At 30.2% G+C, this 25,159-nt stretch overlaps 5 protein-coding genes across 11 annotated transcripts; 2 read left to right on the top strand and 3 right to left on the bottom strand.

Moving 5' to 3' along the window:
- Positions 1–14: 14 nt before the first annotated feature.
- Positions 15–2,075, top strand: LOC103571309 (probable ATP-dependent RNA helicase DDX49). The gene is made up of 4 exons (XM_008549433.2): positions 15–256; positions 325–518; positions 792–1,668; positions 1,761–2,075. The coding sequence occupies exons 1-4, from the start codon at positions 184–186 to the stop codon at positions 2,021–2,023; spliced, it is 1,407 nt and encodes a 468-aa protein (XP_008547655.2). The 5' UTR covers positions 15–183; the 3' UTR covers positions 2,024–2,075.
- Positions 2,076–2,268: 193 nt separating this feature from the next.
- LOC103571269 (transmembrane protein 53-A) lies at positions 2,269–5,462 on the bottom strand. 5 transcript variants are annotated; one of them, XM_053739987.1, is made up of 7 exons: positions 5,226–5,462; positions 4,957–5,145; positions 3,555–3,719; positions 3,215–3,487; positions 2,865–3,133; positions 2,617–2,794; positions 2,269–2,511 (listed from the first exon to the last, which is right to left on the bottom strand). In XM_053739987.1, the coding sequence occupies exons 3-7, from the start codon at positions 3,645–3,647 to the stop codon at positions 2,365–2,367; spliced, it is 960 nt and encodes a 319-aa protein (XP_053595962.1). In that variant the 5' UTR covers positions 3,648–3,719; positions 4,957–5,145; positions 5,226–5,462; the 3' UTR covers positions 2,269–2,364. The 5 variants fall into 5 exon arrangements, with proteins under 5 accessions (XP_053595962.1, XP_008547607.1, XP_014300494.1 ...); XM_008549385.2 differs by lacking the exon at positions 4,957–5,145; XM_014445008.2 differs by lacking the exon at positions 5,226–5,462 and having other exon boundaries at positions 4,957–5,219.
- A 1,342-nt stretch (positions 5,463–6,804) lies between these two features.
- On the bottom strand, positions 6,805–16,258 carry LOC103571270 (E3 ubiquitin-protein ligase SH3RF3). Of its 3 annotated transcripts, XM_008549386.3 has the most exons (9): positions 14,832–16,254; positions 14,646–14,760; positions 14,467–14,565; positions 13,183–14,386; positions 12,901–13,097; positions 12,677–12,828; positions 12,220–12,387; positions 11,420–11,524; positions 6,805–11,300 (listed from the first exon to the last, which is right to left on the bottom strand). In XM_008549386.3, the coding sequence occupies exons 1-9, from the start codon at positions 15,290–15,292 to the stop codon at positions 11,117–11,119; spliced, it is 2,685 nt and encodes an 894-aa protein (XP_008547608.1). In that variant the 5' UTR covers positions 15,293–16,254; the 3' UTR covers positions 6,805–11,116. The 3 variants fall into 3 exon arrangements, with proteins under 3 accessions (XP_008547608.1, XP_008547609.1, XP_053598553.1); XM_008549387.3 differs by lacking the exon at positions 12,220–12,387 and having other exon boundaries at positions 14,832–16,258; XM_053742578.1 differs by lacking the exon at positions 6,805–11,300 and having other exon boundaries at positions 11,456–11,543; positions 14,832–16,257.
- Positions 16,259–16,940: 682 nt separating this feature from the next.
- LOC103571271 (phosphatidylinositol transfer protein alpha isoform) lies at positions 16,941–21,971 on the top strand. Its single transcript, XM_008549388.3, has 6 exons — positions 16,941–17,389; positions 18,397–18,427; positions 18,768–19,031; positions 19,119–19,196; positions 19,271–19,651; positions 19,754–21,971. The coding sequence occupies exons 1-6, from the start codon at positions 17,373–17,375 to the stop codon at positions 19,796–19,798; spliced, it is 816 nt and encodes a 271-aa protein (XP_008547610.1). The 5' UTR covers positions 16,941–17,372; the 3' UTR covers positions 19,799–21,971.
- A 1,179-nt stretch (positions 21,972–23,150) lies between these two features.
- Positions 23,151–25,043, bottom strand: LOC103571272 (short-chain specific acyl-CoA dehydrogenase, mitochondrial). Its single transcript, XM_008549389.3, has 3 exons — positions 24,881–25,043; positions 24,678–24,774; positions 23,151–24,597 (listed from the first exon to the last, which is right to left on the bottom strand). Exons 1-3 carry the CDS (start codon positions 24,900–24,902, stop codon positions 23,490–23,492), a joined length of 1,227 nt encoding a protein of 408 aa, XP_008547611.1. The 5' UTR covers positions 24,903–25,043; the 3' UTR covers positions 23,151–23,489.
- Positions 25,044–25,159: the final 116 nt, after the last annotated feature.

The following is a 25,159-nucleotide window of genomic DNA, read 5'->3' as shown; positions in this document are numbered from 1 at the left end:
TGCGACATCAAAAAAATCAGCTGTCACTTAACCTCAAATGTTGATATATTTTCTAATTCGAAGAGTAAACACGTGTTCGCATTACAAATGTCACTGGGTATTTATTATCATTTAAATTTATTTTAACAAATAATTAGTTAACAACTGTGTGGTGTTACAACTATAATTAATTATCTAATAATAATGACTAGTGAAATAAACAACTTCCAGGATTTAAATCTTAATTCTTGGATAGTAAAGCAATGCACACTTATTGGTAATTATAAATTTTATATAAACATTTAATTAATAACAAATATTAACAGTGGATAAAATTATTTTTAGGTGTAAAAAAACCTACTCCAATTCAAAAAAATTGTATACCTAGAATTTTAGCCGGAGATGATTGTATTGGTTGTGCTAAAACAGGAAGTGGTAAAACGTTAGCATTTGTATTACCAATTATACAAAAATTATGTGAAGATCCTTACGGAATATTTGCACTTGTATTAACACCAACACGTGAATTAGCAAGTCAAGTAAAAATGAAATCATTAATTTAAATATTAGGGTATGTTCAAAAAATGATACTGAAGTTAGCCGATGCCTAGTAATTTTTGAATTTTTTTCTAAAGGGGAACAATTCGAGTACCGTAATGCGTTCATAAACTCTGTGGAGAAGGTAAATGCAGTATCTGGTATTCTTTCGTTCCTCTAGTTTTAATTAAACGCCAGATTATTTTTCTGAATATGCCCTTATTATAATAATTATCAATAATTACTTTAATAATTTAAAATAAAACTTTATCTAGATCGGTGAACAATTTACTGCAATAGGACAACCAATTAATTTAAAGACATGTGTAATATTAGGTGGCATGGATATGATGGCCCAGGCACAAGAGCTTTCAAAACGTCCGCATATAGTAGTCGCGACACCCGGACGTCTTGCTGATCATTTAGAAAGCTGTGATACTTTTTCACTGGAAAAAATAAAATTTGTGGTACTGGATGAAGCTGATAGACTACTTGGTGGACACTTCGATGAACAAATAAAAACAATTTTCGCAGCATTACCCAAACAACGTCAATCTCTTTTATTCAGTGCCACTATGACAGATGCATTGGAGCAGGTTAAAAAGGTTGCACGCAATAACGTATTTGAATTCGAAGATAAAGACGACAGTGGAATCGCAACAGTAAGAGAATTAGATCAACGTTACGTTGTCTGTCCAAGAGGAGACATACGTGACGCCTATCTAGTGGAAGTCATTCGCACATTCAGAGAAATAAATCCCAGTGGCTCTATCATGATTTTTACTGATACCTGCAAAAACTGTCAGCTATTATCGATGACTTTTAATACAGTGGGATTTGAAAACGCAGCTCTACACGCGATGATAAAACAGCGTGAGCGTTTGGCAGCGCTGAGAAAATTCAAATCTAATCATATTAAAATATTGATCGCTACGGATGTCGCTGCAAGAGGGCTTGATATTCCTCTTGTTGAGCTTGTTATTAATCATACGATCCCTAATGTCCCCAAGGAATATATCCACCGTGTCGGTAGAACTGCCAGAGCTGGTCGGGGTGGAATGTCTATCAGTTTGATTAGTCCTCATGATATTAAATTATTACATGCTATTGAAGATACTATTGGAACTAAACTCAAAGAGTTTAAAGTTGATGGTAATTTTTTTTTTTTTAATATTTATGACTACCTAATTATTATAGATAAATTTTTTTGAATAAATGTTTATAATTATTTATTGTTATTGTAGATAAAGAAATAGCGACAATATTTACTCAAGTATCGGTAACGAAACGTGAAGCTGAAATAGTATTGGATGAAACAGATTTTTATGAAAAGAAAATGATAAATAAGCGAAAAAAATTACTGATGGAAGGAAAGACTGAAGAAGAAATAGATGAAATTCTCGCGCCTAAAAAGAAACATAGAAAAAAAGAAAAGAAAATAAAATCAAATGAGACTAATGAAGGTGACGATAAAACAAAATTACCAACAATTAATGATAATATATGATTATACTTTATTTTTATATGAAATATGAATATACGTCAAGTACAAAAATCTATATATTTTTAATTACATAAAAATAACTTTATTTATATTAATTCAAACCATCCCCAGTCGAGGTTAACGTAATTCTATAAGTCTTTTTAAAAACCTCTCCAACAAAAAAAATAAACACTGCATTACCATGATAAAAATGATAATTAAAATTGCATCGTAAGGCACATTCCAAAACATGTTTTCGAATCACAGGATAAAAATTAATTTTGTTTTTGTTTTTAAAAATTTATCTTATAATTAAAGTAACAAACTTAAATGATTGTAGTCAATTATTATTTTTCATTATCGGGTCAAGCTTGAATACGCGCCCTAATTTTTTCCTCATTTCTAATCATTTTCAATTTATCCAAAAACGTATAAATTTCATTAACATATTCCTTTGGATATTTTCTGAAGTGTCCAACATGGGGTGACTCTTCAAATATTTTAACATAAGTCTGTAACAGATATAATAACCATCAAATTTTTTTTTCCTTCTTGGCTATCTTCCCAATTGGGCCCAATTATCACATTTGTATTAAATTATAAATAAATAAACTCACCGGTGTACCGAGTGAATCCCATGAATCACGGACTCTCATATTACTCGCAACTGCACCAACTGGGTCGGCATTACTCAACAAAAATAATGCTGGAGTACGTACGAGATTCAAATGAAAAAGTTGGCTAGATCTTATGTAGTATCGCGTTGCCTGTTCATGGAATGTCCTTAAGTGATACCTATAATTACATTCATTTAGTTAATTATGTAAATAAATAAGTAGTGTAATAGTAAATATTAATAACGCACTCCAAATATTTCCTGGCAATATTCTGCATCATTTCATTGTGTGGAAAAACAGCTTTCGCTGTGCCCATAGTAAGCTCAGTTATGTCTGCAGCACTGTCCCAAACTTGTCCGACAATTCTATCGATAACGTGATTATACTTATCACGATCTTCATGAACGAAGTCTAATAATTCGCCCCACATATAACCGCCAATTGAAAATCCATGGAGCATTATTTGTTGATAACTTGTGTTTAGATGTAAAAATGTCAACAAATCTTGAGCTACTGGCTGTCATTTTTTAAATAACTAATTATTAAAACTGTTTAATTATTTTTTTCAGTATATACTTATACTTATTTTTTTACTTACACGAGTACCTTTGACAGGCCACATTAGCTGAAACGGCGAAACACTGACAGTGACAACATCAAAACCTTGTTCAAGATACAAGTTAGCGAATTTCATAACATGTTTTCTTTTTGAAAATAACCAGGAAAGAATAACAAGTAATGGCCTGTCTATGGGTTTATCTAGAGTGTAAGGCTTTTGTATAGTAGGTGGTTTATCGTCATGACAAATAACTTCAATATTTTTGCTGACATGATGAGTCGATACTAGTCTGCAGGCAACGAACCCAAATAACTGTAAAAATAAAACTATTTATTACTCGTAATTAAATAATAATAGTTAACTTTTTGTTTTATTTTACCAAATTATGTTTTTTTCCAGCAAGAGGTGATTGCCTCAAAGCAGTCCAGCGGCTTTTAACAGCACTAGAAATAACTTTTCGCATGAAAAACATCTTTGAAATATTATTTTTCACTTCCTTATTTTCAGCTGAGAGTTTATTTCACAATTAGGGATTCCGCTTCAACTACAACAATAATAATAGTAATAATAAAAATAATAACAGCTAAACGGAATAATTTTACAATAAAGAAAAGATGTTCTGAAAACAATGAACTCTACAATTCATGCTAAGAAATATTTTTAAATAATTTAAAAAAAAATTATTTTAGTGAAAAAAATAAATTACATGATAGAAATTTTGAAAATTGATTCGAAATTTACCAAGACGTCATTTGCGCGGTCGGTCATAAGTCAAAATTTAAATATGATGGTATTTTATTGATAGTAAAAAGTTTTTATGCGTACTTTGAATCTACTGACCATCACATTCCACTACATATGAACCAACACATGATCTCTGTACCCAAGTAGCACACTTAGCTTTGTGACATCCATAAGACAAGTTTTGAGGATGTTTTTTGACCTATAGATAAGGCATAAAAATTTTGACAAAAATCAGAAATTTGTCAGCCACATTATCTGCTCAAGACTTGACACAAGTGAAGTCAATAAATTAAAAATAATTTTCAAATAAGTCATGTAAAAGATTTTTTAAGAAGGGAAAAAGAAGACAAATTTCCTATGACTCCTAGGACCAACATCTGTACGTCTTATTTATATAAAAAAACTTGGCTTTGAGACAAAATAAAATTTAAAAGACATCTTTCTGACATCTCAAAGTTGTGCTACTTGGGTAGTGAAAAGTCTAGTTTATAATTTTAAAAAAATACTTTCTCTCGATCATTACAACACTTATATTACAAAGCGATATTAAAATTCACCACAAAAAATAGTAAAAATGAATTACTTAAGGTCATAAATAATTACTGAAATGTTTACTTTTGCTACAGAGTTCTAATCTATTTTTAGTTTAATAAAACAAAAAAATTTAACTGCTTAATTTACGTAATACGTTTCATTACCACAGACTTATGATAGTAAAATAAAATAACAAAAAAAAGTTTAAATAATTAGAGGCGCAGTAACAAATAATAAATTAAAGTAACAATTAATCAGCATCAAATATATGAATTGAAGATGGTCAAAGTCTAAAGCTAAAATGACCATCTTCCACTTAATCTCTATAACCAGTTTCTCATTGAATCCGTCAATTAATTTCACATACGAGAAAGTTAATAAAAGTAAAAGTATCACATCATCGCAAAACTTAATATCTATATTTATTATATATATGTAATACATAAGTTTTAATTTATATATAAGTACATACATATTTATTATTAAAAACCTATTTAATTTACCTTGACACCTCGTGACAAACACAATGGAAATGGAGCTCGCAGCTCTACTGTTTTTAAATAAATTAACGTCCGAGATAATTAAATAAATTTTACTATCAATAAATGAATTATGTTATCAACACATAAGTGACAGGAAGCCACGTATGCACTTACTTGTGCAGACATGCATACAAATAAATAATAATAAGTCTAAAATAAAAAATCATAGATTTAAAATTACACAAAGAATTTTTTTAAATGAAACAAAACAAAAAAAAACAACAATGTACTTTTTAATTGCTTCCTATTTTATTGTCTCTTGTCTCCTGTCAACTCATTTAATTATTGATGTTATTACTTATTATATTTAATAATTGATATCCTGTGAACGAAATATTTATTTTTATTTTTACTTTAACTACTAATTTAATAATTCAAACAATTGTTTCTCTTTGACAGCTACCACGATACTGATACCAACTACAATTTTATTCCACACTCTTGTCGTCAAGACACTCAAATAAAAATGCAATTGAACTATAGTTCATGTACATATATATATATATATATATATTTATACAAGTATGGTTGATTATAAATTGCAAGTGTTTGTAATTTATAAAAGTAGGGATAAAATGCAGTAATAAAAATTACAAACATGTCATGATATAATTTATGAAAATTGGTCTTGTTGAAAATATGACAGTTCAATTTTTAAACAGCTGATTACATTTTTTAATACTTAAAACTAAATTAAATACTACGAGATAATAAAGAAATTTTGAAAAATCAGAGATATGAAAATTGTTTTTTAACAATTGTCTGCATATTTTTAAATAACTCATTTCTAATGAAATATGAAATTTCTTATAAAAATTTAAAAAATTGCATGTCTATTTATTATATTATCCAAAATATTTATAATTGAAAGTACGATATTTGTATATATAAAACTTGAATAATAAAATGAGTTTAATTATAAAATATTATCTATTTAAATGTTATAAATACTCGGTAATCTAAAATAATTAAGCTACTGATTATAAAAATGGATTAATATTGAATATTTTTTATTTATTGTTTCGTTATTTAAAATGGAAAATCAAATTTTATTTATTGGAACACTGGGAAAAAAAATAAATTTCGTAAATAGATAAAAAATTATAAAAATATTAAAGATAAACCTTGAAATATTTGTTGATTAAAATTATGATAGAGCACGCGATAATTATTCACTTTAAATAAGTGGTTTTAAATTTTATTATTTAAGATATTAAATTATAAGTTTTAGTTTTTAACTATAATATATAAACTTAGTCAATTATTAAAATAATATAGAGGCCAAGAAATTTATTTGCGCATGCAAATTAGCTACTAAAAATAATATTAATTTTAGTTTTTTGTTTTGACTTTTATTTGTATTTATATGAAATTTAAATTGGCATCGAACGATTATCACGAGGTCGCATGCGCTAAAAAAAAATAGATCGTATGATTGCTGGTAATTGATAGTGATGATGAATTAAAAAGTATGTTTCGTACATTCTGTTGATGATTACATATTTTTTAATGATATTCATTGTGCCGTAGGCTTCAAAAGTTTTTTTTTAATAATTAAAAGACTTCAGATAAGTTTTATGAGTGTGAATGTAGCAGATATAAGACGATTCTTAAATTTCTAATAAATTAATTAATTAATCAAAAGTAATGAAATTTAAAAATGCGCGTACTCATTTTTCAATTATCTAAATACGCATTTTTTTCTTTTTATTCTACTTACATTTTATATTTATTTAATTTAAACTAAAAAAATGGACGATTGTCAGCTACATTCGCGCTCATCAAGTTTTCAATTTATCATTTGATTAATTAAATACTTTTTCATTAATGATAAATATTTAATTAAAAAGACAAGTTATAAAAGTTTCTAGACTTTACATATAGAAAAGAAGTAGCATTTTTGGCCACTGTTCCCCTGTTGGAGATTTAATGCTTTATTTTAATTAATGAAAAAGTATAAAATAAAATTTCCATTTTAATGGTAGGATAAAAGTATCATTAAACACATTTTTAAAATCAATTATGTCATTATATCTTTTAAAAATGATTTTATATTAATTTTTCAAGTGTCCAGAACTAGCCCTATAGTGGCCAAAACAAAAATGGTACCTCTACCCCTACTCTATTTAAACCCGGGGTTTCTGTGCTTGACATAAAATGGGAAAAGTAGCAAAATTTATTTAAAAAAACTGTACTTATGTAAAATTTAAAGAAATAAAAATATTTTTCCATAACATTGAAATCATGCGATACGAAAAAACTAGGGCTGTCACCCGCCTGAGTTTCTTAAACCATTTTAAATGAATTATTTAAATATTTAAGAAGAAGGTGATAAAAAAAAACTTATTTTTCTTTCACATTCTCATCTTTATTACATTTACTAAACAATACGAGTTTTAAATTACATTAGACAAAACATTCAAATTTTTTAGCATTTATAGTTTGAGATATTGTTTGAGTATTTATTTTTTTCCCAGTGATTACATTTAACAATTAATTATACTATTAATTATATTCATGTCTCTTCATTTCATATTAATTCTGTTTCCTCTCAAAATTTATTTATTTGTGATTATTTTTGTTTTACGACAATAATTACGATTAAATATATATTAATGTACGTTAAAAGAGAAAATAAGCAAAATAATAAAATATACAATACAATACAATATAATATTAAATCACAATTTTAATTTATACAAAAGTTATAGACATGATTGCTATTATTATTTTTTTCTATTATTGCTTTTGTAAAATAATAAAATTAAAAAAAAATCAAAACATTGCGACAATTATATTATTTAATACTAATTAATTAGTACTTGGTAAATTATTATTTAATTAATTGTTTAATTATACTGATTAATGCTAGTCTATTGACAAGATATTTTTTCCCTACAATCTGCATGACCATTTAAATATTATAATTAATAAAATAAATTTAATTAATTATCTTTTTGGTACGGATCATAATAATGGAATCGGGCACCGCTAAAATTGTACCAAGACAATTAAATAATTACATTGTTAATTATTGTTAATACAAGGCATCCTATGACTAAAAATATCATGAGAGTGAATGGAACTGACTGGTGGCAATTTTTCAAATATTTGAATAATCAAATAAAATGTAAGTAGAATAAAAACTAAAAAATGCGTATTTAGATCAACAAAAAATCAACCCACGCATTTTTTAAAATTTCATTACTTCCATTAATTTATTTATTTATTTAAAATTCATAAAATGTCTCATGTCTGCTACTTCACACTCATAAAAATATGGTCTTGGTTAACAATTTTCGGATTTTTTTTTCAACAATTTAATTTAAAAAACTAAAAATATGCACATGTAGAAAATAAATAAAATTATATGTGCATTTTTTTAAAAATTTATCGTTTTTAAAAACATTAAAAAATTATTAGACCTCAGCTAATTTCAATATCATAAAAAATTAACTTGACATTTCATTAAAAAAAAAGAATAATAATAAAAATTTTACAACTGTCAAGATTGAAATATGTTACATAATTATTAATTCTTGTCACTTTGTTATTAAACTTTAAAAACTATTTATATAATACGTGATTTATCTCATTAACTAGTTTTATAAAATAAGTGTATAAATATTTTAAATAATGAGTAATGACAATACAACATAATATAAATAATAATTATAAATTAATAGTTAATAATAATAATTAAAAAAAAGCGTATCACGTGGTCATTGTTAGATGATTAAAAGACATTTTATCTAAGTGATAATTAGTGCAATTGAATATTACAAAGAGTTCTGTCATGATTAAGTTACATTTGACATTGTGCGAAGATTAAGATTGGTGCCCTAGTACAGAGTAAGACTTAGAAACAGTTTTTCTTGTTAAAATTATTTATAAGTCATTATTTATTTTAAATATCTTGTGCTTTTTTATTATCTTATATTTATATATGAACACAAAATTATTACGTTATTTATAAACGTATGTTTGTAAACATTATTGATTAATAATTAATTATTAATAAAATGACAATTTATTTTTATGAGATAAATAACTTTTGATTAAATAGTTTAATTATTAATCATGAGTAATTTATATATTAGTTATTAATTCATTAATGACAATAATAATAATTATGAAAAAAAAAATAATTGATCGGCTTCGAGTAACAACTTATCGGGAGTTGAAAGAAGCATTAGGTACAAGTGGTGAATTATTAAATGTTATTATATAGTATTGTTATTATCTAGTTATTTATTATAACGTATACGTTTTTTGTGCTAATGTTTATATGTTGTTTTTTTTTTAATTATTATTATTATTATATAGTAATAAAAAAAAAAGATAGAAATAGAAATGTAAAGTATGAGTGATAAGTACGCTAGTTGTATTTGCAGTAATAAAATTTTGTGCTTACGTCATGTAATTAAATTTAAAAAAAAATTGTCATTGTTGATTAAAAAAGAGAAGAAATAAAATTGGATGCGAATACTGTCCACTGAACACTGGAAGCACTTTAATACCGGATAAATAAATAAAAGTTTATTTATATTCTGTGTGCTGGGGTTTTATGTTTAGAAATATTTTTGTTAAAAAAAAAAATTTATAAAAAATTTATTCTTTACTCTTTAACTTTATATAATTTAATGTGCATAAAAAATATAAAATAAAAGTTATAAAAAGTAATAGTAAAGGTCACGGCAGCTGATAAAATACGATATTATTTGAACACAAGCGTTAGAAAATATTTAAAAAAAGTAATGAGACATTGACGTCCTTAGTAGCAAACTTACTAACTCCTTTTTAAAATTTTATTCAAAAAAAAGGACTAGCTATTTTTTGTTGACGTTTAAAAAAATATTTAGACATGCAAAATATGTAGAGAGAATAACAAGAGAATTTAATTTTCTTTACTTATGTGCATAAAAAAAATTATTTGTTTTAACTTTTCTAAGACATCAGTCTCCTTAAATTTTTTTTTTGGAGACGATTTACGTGCAACAATTTTTAAAACTTATACATTCTAAATAAATGCATACCGAGCTCATACCATAAGGCAAAATACCCAATTATTAATACCTTTAAAAGTCATAAATATTTTTATGATTTATATGCGACCTTAAGAAATGCAATTCTAGTTTATAATATAAAAGATTGGACGAAAAAAAAAATTCGTGACGTCTCTAAAAACTTAAAAGTTCATAAACATTCGAGTATTCATATAATTCTCTATATTTATAAAAACATAAAACAAGAGAATGGGTTAAAAAAATTTATCCATCACTCATATTCATATAAAATATATGACAATTGCTAATAAAAATGTTGAGTTAAGAGGTTTCCTAATGAGGACGTTCCTATTTGATTTTAAAACCGATAAAAAAAATTATTTCAGTCAATTTCTACGCAAGCGGTGACAATAAAATGAGATGTGATAATAAAATAAAGTGAGTTATTTTGTTATCTATACTTCTAACTATACAAATGGCATTGATAAGTCTCAATGAAATTAGTCTTATCGGTATACATTATTTTTAATATTTAAAACTAAACCAACGTCATACGTGGTAAATTATTTTTAAATATTTAATTCTTTGTCTATCTCAGCAATTAAATTAGCAACTTTCAGCTATAATATTATATTTAAAAATTGCTGAGTCAACATATTTCAACTTATTAAACTCCATTTAATAATAATAATAACAATACTAATATTTGTTGTTATTATTATTATTAATTATTAAATTTAATATTTTTCTATAAAAAACAATCAGAAAAAAATTTGAACTACACCAATGGCAGTTATAATACATTGCACGCAAATTCAGCATATACGAGTCAATAAATATATAATTTCTCGTTTTGCTTACTAATTTTATTTAATATTTTTTTTTTACCCATGGCAGTTTAGTATCTCATTTATCTCAGTCAATTGTGATGCAATTAATTATTTCTTTCCTAATAATAATAATATTAATAATAATTATAGTAAGTCACTAATAAGTAATTAGTGATGTATTGAAATAAAAAATATAAACAGACGAAAACGAGCTTAGGTTGTCTTCTCTTAAAAAGACTTGATCTAAATGCAAGTCTCCAAGACAAGACGACCTTGAGTTGTATCTCAGAAAGCTTCAACGAAGCTCGCCGGAAATAGTCCAGTGCGTCCAGTGCGCTGCTGAGTACCTTTGTACCATCCATCATCACGTTTTTTGTGAACGTAAATAATGTCACCGATCCTCAGCTCCAGCTCGAATTCGCTGTTCGGCGGATAAGGTACGATGCAGCGGAATCTGTTTACACGTTCTCTGGATAAACATAAAAGTTTTAAATAATATGCAAGGAAATTTAGCAGGTAAATAAACTTTGATTAATTATACACTGATAGTAAAGTAACGCAAAGTCAAAGCTAAAGACTCAAAGTTACCGTTCACGCATCGTCGGCTGCTGTTTGCTCTGCTTTCCCATTCCAGCGTCCAAGGAGTTGCTTTTGCGATGATGATTCGCTGATGTTACTCCAGCTTCTCCAGATCTATCAAAATTTATTTTTACTTCAATTCAATTAAAGTAAAAAAACAAAAAAAAAAATATGTTGTTTTGTTTACTAATTAAATAAAATATGCGCAACTACATGCACAAGTGCTTTTAAATGCAATCAGAGCACAAGCTCGTTACATGCAAGCATTAAAAATAAATGTTATTAATTTATTATTGACGATGGTCCCTCTTTATATCTCAGTTAAAATATATCAGGTGAAATATCTCAGTCACTAATATCTCGATGTAAAATTTTCATGCATCCTTGTCTTGTTCATGGAGAAATTTTTTCATGAGATATTTTTGTCTGAGATAAAATGAAGGGGAGCGATTATTGACATATGAATAATTAGGGGCCGTTCATAAAATACATTCGCACTTATGAGGGAGCAAAGGGTCTCGCTTACAGTGACAATTTTATTTTTTTGTTACGATAGAAAGTTATTCGTTTCATATTTGTAAATATATAAATATTTCTATGCATATACTTTCGTCATATTGGGAGGAGGGAGGGGAGGTCTATCATTTCTGACGCAAATTGATAGGAGGGTTGCGGGAAATGTCATAGCAAGACGAAGGGGAGGGAGGCCTAAAAAGGTACAATTTTGCGAGGCGTATTTTATGATCAGCTCCTTAAGTTTACTCCAAGTTTATATATTTTTTTTACCAAATCTGCGAGCGTTAACTAACCTCGGTAGAAAGGTAATAGGCAATGAGGGCCGTTCCTTGGGCTTAGCTCTTTGTGATGTCGTCAATGTTCCTTGGACAGTTCCTGGATGTAAGCGTTGCTGATTACTTGGACTCGTTCTTTCTTGACTTGATCCGACTTCTAACAACTGACTCGGGCATGATCCCGATCTATTTTTTTTATATTTAAATATGATAGATACATACGTATATTTCCGGATGCCTCGCGTAGCTGTTAGGCAGCTGCGTTAGTCGTATTAATTAATTTAAAAAAAAAAAAAAAAAAAACTAACATGGCTCTTGATTATAATTATAATTGTGATTAAAAAAACTAAAAAATTAAACAGTGAACACAACGTGCTGAATATTTTTTCTAACATTTAATACAAGCGCAATTATGTAAAGCTAATACGACAAACTTTTAATGATTGTAGTAATGTTATAAAAAAGTCATTCATACCGTACGTGTACGGCGTCTGAGGAAGCCACAAAATTCCCATCCTCAAAGACTGGATTGTCCATTGAGTAAGTCGCGGGAGGTGGAGATTTCGATTTTTTTATGTTCGTTAAACGACGCATTAGTGATACACCTTTTTCTTTCTTTTCTTTTGGCTAAAAAGGTGATTTTTTAAATAAATATTTTGATGGTTAATGAGAAAAAAAAACTAATCAATGATTTTAAACCTTTGCTTTTTCGCTGGACTTGGAAGCGGCGGGAGTTGTGGCTGCAGCAGCGGCAGCGGCAACTGAAACATTTGGAGGCGGAGTTACACCACCGGTCACTCTAAGAGTATTGCTTGGACTTCGATTCATATCGGAGCTTGTAGTCGCTGGTGAGATTACATTTGATGGCGGTGATAGCATTGTTTTACCTGGTGAAGCTTTAATGACAATCAAGATTAATCCAAGTGTTTACTTGTATTAATTATAAAATATAAAAGAAAAATATTACGTGTAGTAGCTTACCAATATTAGATGACATCACTGCACTATGACTACGGCCGAGTGGATTGGCAGCAGCTTGCTCAGCAAGCCGTGGAGGGCTTTGTCCTTGTCCCTGACCGTGCCAAGATGCTGATACAGCTGGTGAAGGACTTACTGCGCGTGGTGGCAACTCTGGAGGCGGAAGAGAACGAGGAATATACGGCTGTGCTGTTGCACCTTTGTTCTTAGTATAGCTGATAGTCATTCGTGAATCATTTGTTGCCTGAGCAGTTGTCAGCGTCGCGGTCTGATGTGTCGTTGTTAAAGTAACTCGACAAATTCCCCGTTGACATTTGGCAGGTGTAACATAATTACCCGGAAAAACTCCACACTTTTGTGTACGATTTGATGTACCCTTGAACCAACCGTCTTGACAACGTTCAGTCACCATATAAATACCTCCTTTACGTAACTCGAGTTCGTCAGCTTTCTGAGGTTTGTATGGATAGAGAGCAACATAGGCAGCTGGTAAATTTGTCGTAGAATTGGCAATAGGTAAACTTGAAGAGGGCTGAGACAGGACAAGATCACTGCTGCCACTCCTACGATGACGTAAATTGTGTTCTTGAGTTCCTGTGGTTGATTGTGACGGAGCGAATGTCTCAGTGGTATTTGCAGCATTATTACTACTTCCGCTGATATTTTGTTCAGTTGCCGGTGGACTTAAAATTTCAGCGCTGTGTCTGTGATGAGGATGTGGATGGTGTCCAGTATTAACTGCCGTAAAACTGTGACGTTTAGCGCTGTGTCTACCACCGACAGCTGGTGGGGAAGTGGCCGGACTACTGGGACTGCTTGGTGCAGTACTAGAGCTGCTTGAGGTCGTTGAACTATTTGGTGTATTTGGAGTTGTGGTAGTGGAGCTGCCGCCAGAGGAAACTGTTGAGCTCGAATCAGACACAGGCAGGACAGCCGCTGGTGCTGTTTGTGGCCGCTGAGGTTGACTGCTGGTCGTCTGGACATTTCTGGTATGGTCTGTTGGTATCAGCGGTGTTGTTTCTTCATTCGTTGGAGTTGGCGGTGCAACTCTCGACGGCCCTGGCTGCACATTTGTCGACAACTTCATCAGAGCTCGTGCAACGCTATTTAACTCAACAAAAGCCAGTGGGAAAATCCCAATACGATCTAGCAATTTTCCTTCTGCCCAATTCTCGTCGACTCTTCTTATTACACTAATTACTTCACCCTTAAATGGAAATAATGTTCAATGTTAATGTCAACTACTAGATTAATAAAAAAAAAAAAAAACAATAATAATTTAATTACTTTGTTGAATGTAAGGCATCCGTCCTCTTCATCATTAGTCATTCTAAAATCATACAAGGCTTTACACTGTGGAACATGCGGCGGCAAAGGAGTCATCACCTATTAAATAAAAATTATAAATAATTATTTATTACTTGGAAATAAAATGACACATAAATAAAATTATATGAGGTCATTACCTGGACATAAGAGAGCGGAAATACGCCATGATTATTTCCACACTCACCAAAATACCAATTATTATCAATTTTTTTTCTTAAAATCACAATATCTCCCTTTTTAAAGCTCAAATCTCTGAAAAAAATATTTATAAATACCTAAAAATTAAAAAAAACCCAACAAACATTTTAATACAAAATAATTACCCCGGGACTTTTGAGATGTAATCATAAATAGCTCTGCCATAGGGTTGATTATGAAGGTGCACTTGCTTAGCGGAAGCATTTGCGTGTCTTGCTGGATCAGCTGCAAGGACAACTGGTGCCATGGTCGTTGTGACAGCGGCGGGCATCGGTGTTACCTGATGACCGCCAAAAAGTCTTTGCGGACCTGTTGTTGTTCGTGCATAGGGTTTAGCACTTTTCGGAGTCGCGTTTCTCATACCCTCCAGTATCCTCATCAACAAAACATTGGGCGGCAAATCGTCGACCTTAGCATCCACCAGCACGCGGCATTCTGGACACCTCAGTTCCCGATGCGTGCTGACTATTTCCTCGAGACATTTTTTACAGAAGGTATGCTGACATGGCAGGACTTTGCTCGAGGTGTCCAACCTCTCAAGACAAACGGAGCATTCCAGCAGATCATTTAACATGCACTCGTCCATCTTGGTAGTTTATTTTTACTTTATTGTCAACACTCTACTATCTAGTGTCAATTAAATCTTAAATTTTATATTTTCTCAATCAGATTACTGAATTTAATAATTAAATTTATTGTCTAACGTCATAATTTATAATATTATTAATTTAAAAAGGTAATTTCGTCATGTGTGATGTCAACTGACTCAGTAATTATCAATATCTATTTATAATTATACAGTCTATAATATATTTATAATACATAATAATAAAACTAGGCACTAGCAGTAAATCTCACTTTATTTAAACACTTTTCTCTAGTTCCTCGAACCTCGTCGCACTATCACTCTCTCATCACTTTCGCTGCATGGACACGGGGGCGGTCGTTAAACTAAACCAAGAAAAAAAAACTCATACCCATGGCGCTGTATCTTAAAACCCCCACGAGGCTGTAATTATTTTTCAACTCTTCTACAATAAATCTCCACCTCCACCCTCGAGTCATCACAGCCGAAACTTGATCATCATAATGAACCAACGATAAAACTTTTTTGTCTCAGATCCAGATACCGGAGCAACTAAAAAAAAACTACTTGTCTATATTACTGTTAGCAACGACGACCAACGCACTGTCAGCGCGACAACATAAATTGCGGCACGAGCAGTATCATATTTCTCTCATTACACAATTTAATAATAATGTTATCATAGTAACAATAGATAATCAATAATCTCCTCCATGTGCTCGATGACATTATCATGCGACTTTGAGAGTGCCCGGGGACTAGTGATAACACACACACCTCATCACAGATTTAATTTTATTAAATCAATCACGCTCCGCCATTTCCGGTTATATACTTTTTTATTTTATCTTCCCCTTCCTCTCTCACACACTATCGTCTAGAATACTTTATTAAAACATGTGAGTACTCATGTAAGTGTCACAGAACTCGCGGCGACGTCTTATTGGTCCTTTAAACTGTGGCGCTCGCACAACGGGCATTTGAATTTTTGCCGCTCTGCGGTAACATACCGGCGGGAAAAATTCAAATTTCAAATTGTCAATACTCCGATAACTAGAAAAAAATAAATAAAAGACATCAATAATTTATTTTATTTCTCAAAACAAATATTGAATTTAACAATACATATATACATATATATATATAAATATGTATATACATATATATAATAGAAAACAAATAAACAAAAGGAGTTATCGCGTCGCAGAATAACAAAAGAGTAACAGTATTATTGAAGATGTCAATAAAAGTAAAGACAAGTCAGACAGCATCATCACTCCTACCCTAGTACTGATCTACACAACTCTGGTGGACAAAAAGTGCAAGTGATAAAAGAGAGCGAATGACGTCATAGTGAGGAAAGAGAACGCGGGGGTGTCGGTGTGTTGTCAATGCTGTCAGCCAAATAAAAGAGCGCACATCCACATACGGGAAGTTTAAATGTGTGGTAATCAGCAGCGAGAGGAGTGGGAGTGGACGTTGTATTAGACAGTTGTGTGTACAGTCCGTGTCTACGTGTCGTTTAATAACGTTGTCGTTGGTTGGCTGAGTCAATACTCCTGTCTCTTTCTTGGTTGGTGACACCGTAGACTACCAGTCGTAGGCATTGGCGCGGGCGCGTGTTAGTCATAGAGTGTGTCCGGGATTTGTGTCAGTTGTACTGGATACACGGGCTGTCAGATATTTGAAGAGTGTGTGTGGAAGCATACACATAGAAGGACAGCACACAACCTAGTGGAGGTACAGTGTGTGCGTAAGACACTGCGGTCCCGAAGGTAGATAAAAGCGAGCAAGTCGAGGCCGTGGCCAGTGCTAGTGCGAATTACCGAAGGTCGAGGGTGGACTGTAGTCTCAGTCTCGTTTTGCCAGTGTGTTAGTAGTGGCCCCATCATTGCATTCGTCAGTTTGTTCCTTATTCAGCCAGTGGATCTGCTGGCAAGTTAACTGGTATTAAGACACAGGTTATTACTTGGTGCTGATCAACGCATCGGAGCAGAAAGTAATAAAATAATAATAAGAACAAGCGGGATTATTGAACATCTAGCTGATATACGGTCCATGTGATCTAGTGACTATTAAAATGCTCATCAAGGAATTGTGAGTGACTTATTAATATTATTTTTTGTTACGTTACTTTATTTAAATTTATTTTGTTTTAAGTACTGCGTCTTTGTTACTCTATTTAACTCAACTTGTACACTTACTACGTGTCTTAGTCATGCTGCGAAAAAATTATCAAGACAGAGAAAGATATATATAGTATGTGTAGAGATTGATTTAAAAAAAGGATTTATCGTGTGACGATACTTCCGGGCACGTTCCGTCAAACACGTATACCGCACCGATACCTACCTCTTTACACGTTGATTTATTTTTTTACCTACTAATTATTTTATTATTATTATTATTTTAGGAACTAATCCATGTACCTTATTGCTAATCTTTAATGGATAGCGTGTATATGAGGGGTTGGCCTTCGTCACCCCCTCGTTCTGCTTCCCCATTCTGCCACTGGTGGCCTAAAAAAAAATTTATTTTACATACGCTTTTTTTTATCCTTTACGTCAACTCATCTGGTAGAGATCTAGGGTTGCTAGAAGATTCTCCTTAATAATGGAGGAAAAATATATCCGAGCCGTTAAAATGGTGGTTAAAATGACATGACGATGATAGAATGGGGTGTAGTTGGGTGAAAAATATCCAACATCCTCGTGAATATCCTTATGATGCGGAGGTATCGATTTTTAGTTTGACTTACTATTACAATTGGCGCCCGGCGATCTGCCAACGTGACTTAGAGTTATCACTTAAAGTTAGAGCACGTCGTGGAGGACGACGTCGACCGGGTACTTGTGATTAGGGAGCAAGGTCGTTAAGTAAAACTTCTTCTCCGGAGACTCCACTCTGAGGCCACACTTGACTTTTTTTAAATTTTTTATTTTAATATTAATTATCACTGAGTGTGAGTTGAATTAGGGACATCCATCATTAATTTTTAATCTTAAATAAATATAAAACGTATATTTATAGTCTTGATATGTACAAATTAATTATAAATTAAAAAGTCATTATTTATTTATTATTATTATTTTTTTTTGTTACAGCCGTGTCACCCTGCCACTTACTGTTGAAGAGGTATGTCACGAAATACCTTATCCTAGTCTGCTATTAAACCATATTGATGTATATTTAAATTGATGATATACCTGACATTAAATAAAAAATATAAAACAATTAATATAATAATTGTGTTCTCGGTGACACTGCATTAATTACTTGCTACTTACTGCCTATTAGTATTATATTTTTTCTAAATGCAGTCTAATCTAAGTGATTATTAAATAATCAGGCTATAAAAATTCAATGTCATGTTTTATCAGCAATTTAATTATTTTAAATAAAATTTTTAAGTGAAAAAAAAAATTTGGTTTTATTTTTTTCGTATTATATTACAATAATGTGTTATTTTTTTTAGTACCAAGTGGCTCAACTCTACTCGGTGGCAGAGGCAAGTAAAAATAACACAGGCGGCGGGGAAGGTATCGAGGTATTAAAGAACGAACCGTTCACGGACTACCCACTGTTGGGAGGTAAATATTCCTCGGGACAATACACCTACAAGATTTATCATCTAGCAAGTAAAGTACCAGCGTACATACGCGTCCTTTTACCAAAGAACTCGTTGGAAATCCACGAGGAGGCATGGAATGCTTATCCATACTGCAAAACAGTAATCAGTGTTAGTATTTATTCGTCATGTCTATTAATACGTATACATTTTATCACGTGAATTACATGCTTCAATAATTTATTTCATTGCCCGCAGAATCCTGGATACATGAAAGATAATTTTTTTATCATGATTGAGTCATTTCATATTGCAGACACTGGCAATCAGAACAATGTAAGATCCAAAGATTAGTCGAGTTGTAAATGTTTTAGTGTAATTTTAAAATTTTGATTTTATTTAATCTGCAGGTCCATGAATTACCACCAGAAAAATTAAAAATACGTGAAGTTGTACACATAGACATTGCCCATGATCCAATAGCCAGTGCGGACTACAAGGAGGATGAAGATCCGACGAAATTTAAGTCTGAAAAAACGGGTCGAGGACCACTAGTCAGCAAAGACTGGAAGAACAACGTGTCTCCTGTGATGACGTGTTACAAGCTCGTGACATGTGAGTTCAAATGGTTTGGACTGCAAACACGAGTCGAGAGCTTCATCCAGAAAGCTGAGAGACGTCTCTTTACCAACTTCCATCGGCAGGTATTCTGCTGGACAGACCGCTGGTACGGACTCACGATGGAAGATATTCGAGCGATTGAAGACAACACCAAGGAAGAACTCGATAGGGTAAAATTTGCTACTCAATCCTTGATATTTTTTTGTTTTATTTTTATCACTCAATCTTTGTACTGTAAATCAAAATTTTTAAAACATTTATTTTAATTTCAGCAAAGACATGAAGGAGAAGTACGCGGTATGCGAGCTGATGAATGAACCTGCGGTCGAAGTGTCTAGCTACTTTTAAATAATTTTAAATTTATTTTCCCTATCTTCAATATATTAGACACCGAGAGAATGATTTAAAAGAAGTTTGAGACAGAGCACAAGAGAGAAAGAGAGAGAAAGTGAGAGAGCGAGAGAGAGAGAATAAATAAATAAAAAAATTGTAAAAAAAATTAATATCTTAACGAATGTATTACTATTAATAATTGTTCGGTCCACCACAAAGTGATCCCTTTCACACGAGACAGTTTTCCTCAAAAAAACTTTCATTTAGATTTATAAATCTATATATTTAAATATAAATATTTATCAGTGTCTAATAACAATTACTTATATTTTAATTTATTTACAATTTACGGAAATATTAAAAGAAAAAAACAATTCATAAAAATAAACGTATTAGATAAATATATTTACAGTCAATGATTAATATTAATTCAAATTATAATTGTGTAATGTAACGTAACTATACGTGAGAAAAAAAAAGACGTAATGATTAATTACATATGAACGTTTGATCAATACTTCTATGAATAATAATAGTTTAAATGATAAATAAATATACACATCCACTTACACAAAAGTTGAGTTTTAAACTTAAAATGTCGATACAAATATAGATAATTAATAATAATAATAATTAATTGATAGTGTAGAGTAGTTAGTAATAGTTATGAACATTTGTTAACTGGCAATCGAGCTGATAACGAAAGAAAATTATTAGGACAAGGATGTTAATCATCAATGATGGAATTTATTTTTCTTAATAGTTAATTCATGTATTACTATTAACTATTTTATATTAATGTTAATTTAAAAGTTAAACATTAATTAAATTTATACAGCTTTTTTTTAATGTTTTAAATATCAATAATAATAATAATATTAATTATTATTATTATTATTATTATTTATATGAAAATGTGACATGCGTTTGCTATTATTATTAATAATTTTGTAATGCGCATATTCTTATTTTTTTTTTTTTTTTATTGGACAAAATCGATTAAACTTTACCGCAAGTAAGCGTCTGCAGATTTGTATCGCGATTTTTGGTATCGTTCACTTTGTTAATTAAATTTTTTTTTAAACGCATTGTAATTAAAAATGAAATATTGTTTTATAAATTAAGTGTTACAATGCAGCTCATGCTTACGTCAACGATATGAAAGTAAAAAAAAATTTTTTAAATGAATCATAATTAATAATAAAGTGTAATGATGATAATAGTGGAAAAAATTGCGTTAGGATGAATTTTGAAAATTAATTATCAATTATTAATTATCACGTTTAATTGTATATCGATTGCAACAATAACAATAATAATAATAATAATAATCTTATGGTAAAATAAATTTTTCTTTCGCGAGTTGCGATTTATCAATAAATAAATAAAATAAAATTATCTAAAAGTTAAATGGATGTCGGCTGCTTTAAATTTAAAATAAAAAGTATAATTATTCGATTGGTTTACGAAAGAGAATTAGAGCTATTTAATAAATATTTAGATATTTAAATTTATTTCTCTATAAATGTAAATTAATCTGCGTCTGAGCGTGAGTTTATTACGAACGCGGGTATTATGTAAAGTTTTAAACAATAAAAGATTTAAGAAAAAATAAACAAACAAAAACTTATGGAATAGAGTTAAGAGTTAAACAAAGAGATGTGTTGGGGTTTTATGAAAATTATGATGATAAAAAATTAAATAAGAGCAAGACGTTGTACATATATATAATAATAATGATAAAAAAATTACTGAAAGATTAAAGAAAAAGATAAATAATATGCATATAATGAAATTCGAAGGGATTTAAATATATGATAATGATAATAATGGAGATGATGATGATGATGCGTGCGTTAATTAGCTTCGTTTGCATTCCGATGAGAGAGTACTTGCTACCAATATATATACAATTGAATACATTACGATCTCTGTGAATTTAATTACTAATTACTATTAATGTTATTAATTATCTAGTTTATTATTTTAAATTTAAATTATTTAAGCCGATTAATGCTTGTATTATTAGTGGAGCATTATCTTAACCGGTCTAAGAAATTTAATAAAGTATTGAAGTAATGTAGTTAATTACCCAAGTAAAAAAATTCGAAAAAAAGTTTACTATTTTAAACATCAATAAGTGAAACAACGACGGACTTTTTTTAAACTTATGAAAATGCAAAGAAGAAAATAATTGACTTGTTGCTATAAATTTTGTTAGACTCTTTTGTAAACTTTTTTTAGTTCTTTATTTAAAGTGACAAATTTTATCATTTTTTTCAGTACGAAATACAGTCAGTAAAAGCTGATTTTAAACCTTGTTTTAGTATATTTTAATAGTATTAAGGACCAGATTTTTAAACCAGTTTTATTTTCATTGGGGCTCAAATTAATATTGCTAGTATATCTATAGATTAATGATATATAAATATATCAGCAATAATAATTTAAATCTGAATTAAAAATAAATCCGGTTTAAAAAACTAGCCCTGAGTCAATCATTTATTTTTCCTTTGTATTTTAAAAAATTTAAAAAATTTAAAAAAAAAGTTCATCATGTCACGATTTGAAGTCTAGAATAGTAAATTTCAAAAAATTTTTTCGAATGCTGCATACAGTATTTAAAGTTAAAGAAAAAGATAAATAGTAGATCGGAATTGTCATCTGCACAACAAAATGTTATTCTAACAAAAAAATAACTGTAGAAATAAAACTTGAAATATGTAACAGGTATCTCTCTCTGAATTGAATTATTTTTCGATAGATAAATGTAAGTCAAAAAAAATTTTATTTAATGGATTAAAATTTTTTTCTCGTCAGTTGTAATTCATGTTGATAAAATGTTTAAACAGATAAATGGATATAGAGTTTAAAAATAGTCAGATAAATAATTAATTGATCAATTGAATTGAATTGAAGAAAAGGCTTGTGCTTACACGATAGCAAAATAAATAATACGTCAAAAGTCGTTATAAAAACAAAAGTTAATAAATAAAACGTGATCGTTACTATTTTATTGAATTTCACTGTGCGCAATAAGTCTATTTGTGTCCTAGTAATTAATTAATTAATTAATTTAGCAAAAATTAATCTGTTCTTAATTAAATTGAGGTAAAAAAAATTACAATTGAATTGAAATAAATATTATTAATTAATAAATTATAAATTAAAGAGTTATAATTGTGGTCCGTGTTCACCACAATGCTGCCAAAGCTCCGACGATTTAATCCTTATAAAATGTATGTAAATGTGCATACATGTGTACAATTAAATTTAAAATAGGATATACAATGTCAAAGTCACGTGATCGTGAGGCTAATAAAATTCAAGAGTATCTATAGCAAATCACAAGGTGTTTATTGATTCCTAAAAATCTTTCAATATCATATATATATATATAATATATATAAAAGCATCTTCTGGATTTATTTATAGTCTTCCTTTCCCATTTTTTTTATACTATAAATATATACATATATTTGCATACATAAAATCATTTTTAAACGTCACTTATAACTTAAAATTGCATTGATCGATATCATATAGATTTATGAATTTCTTAAATCTTAGTATAAAAAATATCTTCATTTCATTAATTTTTTTTTCTTAATTATTATCGTAAAAATATATGTCAAGGCTGTAGGTCTCAAAAAATATTAATTTGTGAGATTCTTATCAACCAGAGACTCCGTATTCTTTGATGATATTACCAGCGATGACAAGTCGCTGAATTTCAGAAGTCCCTTCATAAATTTCAGTAATTCTGGCATCTCTGTAATGACGTTCAGCTGGCATATCAGACACGTAACCCATGCCACCGAGAATTTGAATGCACTGATGCGAGCAGAAAGTTGCGGCTTCGGAAGCTGCTAATTTAGCCATCGCGGCTTCTTTGGTAAATGGCTTATTGGTGTCTTTGAGATGAGCAGCTCGCCATGTTAATAATCTCGCGCTTTCGAGTCTTAATGCCATATCGGCGATTTTTTGTTGGATTGCCTGTAATTTTACTATCGGATTACCAAAGGCCATACGTTTACTTGCGTACTCAACGGCGCAGTCAAGTGAAGCTTGAGCGATACCAAGTGCTTGGCTTGCAATTCCAATTCTCCCGGCATCAAGAGACATCATGGCTATTTTGAAACCCATGCCGGGTTCACCAAGAATATTTTCTGGTGGTACTAGACAGTCTTCAAACATCAATGAACAAGTGCTGCTTGCACGAATGCCCAGTTTGTCTTCTTTCTTACCAATCTCCAGACCTTTTGTTGGTGAATCGACAATTATTGCACTAATTCCTTTGTGTTTTTTGGACTTATCAGTTGTAGCGAACAGTACAATACCATTAGCCTCATTTGCATTAGTGATCCAGCACTTGGTTCCATTGATTCGGTAGCCATCAGCTTCTTTTTTAGCAACTGTCGAAGCTGCACCAGCATCAGAACCATTCCCAGGCTCACTCAGTGCGAAACATCCTACTTTAGTACCGTCTGTAAATGGTATTACGTATTTTTCTTTCTGCTTTTCATTACCAAACTTCTCGATCGGACCCAAGTACAATGAGTTATTTACGCTCATAATTACACCAGCGCTAGCACATCCTCGAGATATTTCTTCCATGGCAATCACGTAGGCCATGTAATCCAAACCAGTGCCTCCAAGAGATTCTGCTGTCGCTATCGACATCAATCCTAGCTCTCCCATCTTTCTAATCTGCTCCGCTGGATATTTGTGCTCTTTGTCAAGTTGTCCCGCAATCGGTTTCAACTCAGCTTCCGCAAAATCCCTTAATTTTTTTTTATCAATTTAAATAAAAAATTTACGAGGACAATAAATTTTCATTAAATTTTAAAATAATTAATTTACCTCACGGTTTTTTGAAGCATGCGATGAGTTTCTGGTAGACTTGCTATTGAAGCGATACATCTCCTGTCAGTACGTAATTTATTTATCGTCCTAAGACCTGTTATCAAGTAAATTTGAATTTTAAATTAATTACACAAGAATCAAGTAAACTTAATACTAAGTAGTTAAATATAATATCGGAATCCAATAAATAAATAACTTACCAAAAATTCTTAAACTGTTCATAATTACAATTAAATTCAACTCGAAATATTTTCCTTTAATAAGTTTAATTATCTTTTACTTTATTTTATTTTATTTTTACCCAGTATGTTTGTGTGCCGTTCCAAAGATCAAATTTGATACTCGTAACATCACCTATGAGAAAATATATCAACTCGTACATGGTCTGAAAATTTAAATAAATATTCTTACAAAAAGATGGCGGAAGTTTAAAGATTCAATTCAAACTACAAATATCTCATTTAAAATATTACTCATAA

This window comes from Microplitis demolitor, chromosome 1, assembly GCF_026212275.2.
Source record: "Microplitis demolitor isolate Queensland-Clemson2020A chromosome 1, iyMicDemo2.1a, whole genome shotgun sequence".
NCBI lineage: Eukaryota > Metazoa > Arthropoda > Insecta > Hymenoptera > Braconidae > Microplitis > Microplitis demolitor.
Note: the sequence above shows the minus strand (reverse complement) of the source record. Positions and strands in the feature narration are given on the sequence as shown.

Excerpts from the sequence above, each read along its gene's own strand:
- LOC103571309 (XM_008549433.2), top strand. The coding sequence starts at position 184 with ATGACTAGTGAAATAAACAACTTCCAGGATTTAAATCTTAATTCTTGG. Across the intron at positions 257-324 it reads AAAGCAATGCACACTTATTG|GTGTAAAAAAACCTACTCCA; the intron begins GTAATTATAAAT and ends AATTATTTTTAG. Across the intron at positions 519-791 it reads CACGTGAATTAGCAAGTCAA|ATCGGTGAACAATTTACTGC; the intron begins GTAAAAATGAAA and ends AACTTTATCTAG.
- LOC103571269 (XM_053739987.1), bottom strand. The coding sequence starts at position 3,647 with ATGTTTTTCATGCGAAAAGTTATTTCTAGTGCTGTTAAAAGCCGCTGG. Across the intron at positions 3,134-3,214 it reads GGCCTGTCAAAGGTACTCGT|CCAGTAGCTCAAGATTTGTT; the intron begins GTAAGTAAAAAA and ends AAAAAATGACAG. Across the intron at positions 2,795-2,864 it reads ATTGCCAGGAAATATTTGGA|GTATCACTTAAGGACATTCC; the intron begins GTGCGTTATTAA and ends ATGTAATTATAG.
- LOC103571270 (XM_008549386.3), bottom strand. The coding sequence starts at position 15,292 with ATGGACGAGTGCATGTTAAATGATCTGCTGGAATGCTCCGTTTGTCTT. Across the intron at positions 14,387-14,466 it reads GATGCCTTACATTCAACAAA|GGTGAAGTAATTAGTGTAAT; the intron begins GTAATTAAATTA and ends TTTCCATTTAAG. Across the intron at positions 11,301-11,419 it reads CAGCCGACGATGCGTGAACG|AGAACGTGTAAACAGATTCC; the intron begins GTAACTTTGAGT and ends ATGTTTATCCAG.
- LOC103571271 (XM_008549388.3), top strand. Across the intron at positions 19,032-19,118 it reads ACTGCAAAACAGTAATCAGT|AATCCTGGATACATGAAAGA; the intron begins GTTAGTATTTAT and ends CATTGCCCGCAG. Across the intron at positions 19,652-19,753 it reads CCAAGGAAGAACTCGATAGG|CAAAGACATGAAGGAGAAGT; the intron begins GTAAAATTTGCT and ends TTTTAATTTCAG.
- LOC103571272 (XM_008549389.3), bottom strand. The coding sequence starts at position 24,902 with ATGAACAGTTTAAGAATTTTTG. Across the intron at positions 24,775-24,880 it reads GAACAGTTTAAGAATTTTTG|GTCTTAGGACGATAAATAAA; the intron begins GTAAGTTATTTA and ends ACTTGATAACAG. Across the intron at positions 24,598-24,677 it reads ATGCTTCAAAAAACCGTGAG|GGATTTTGCGGAAGCTGAGT; the intron begins GTAAATTAATTA and ends AAAAAAATTAAG.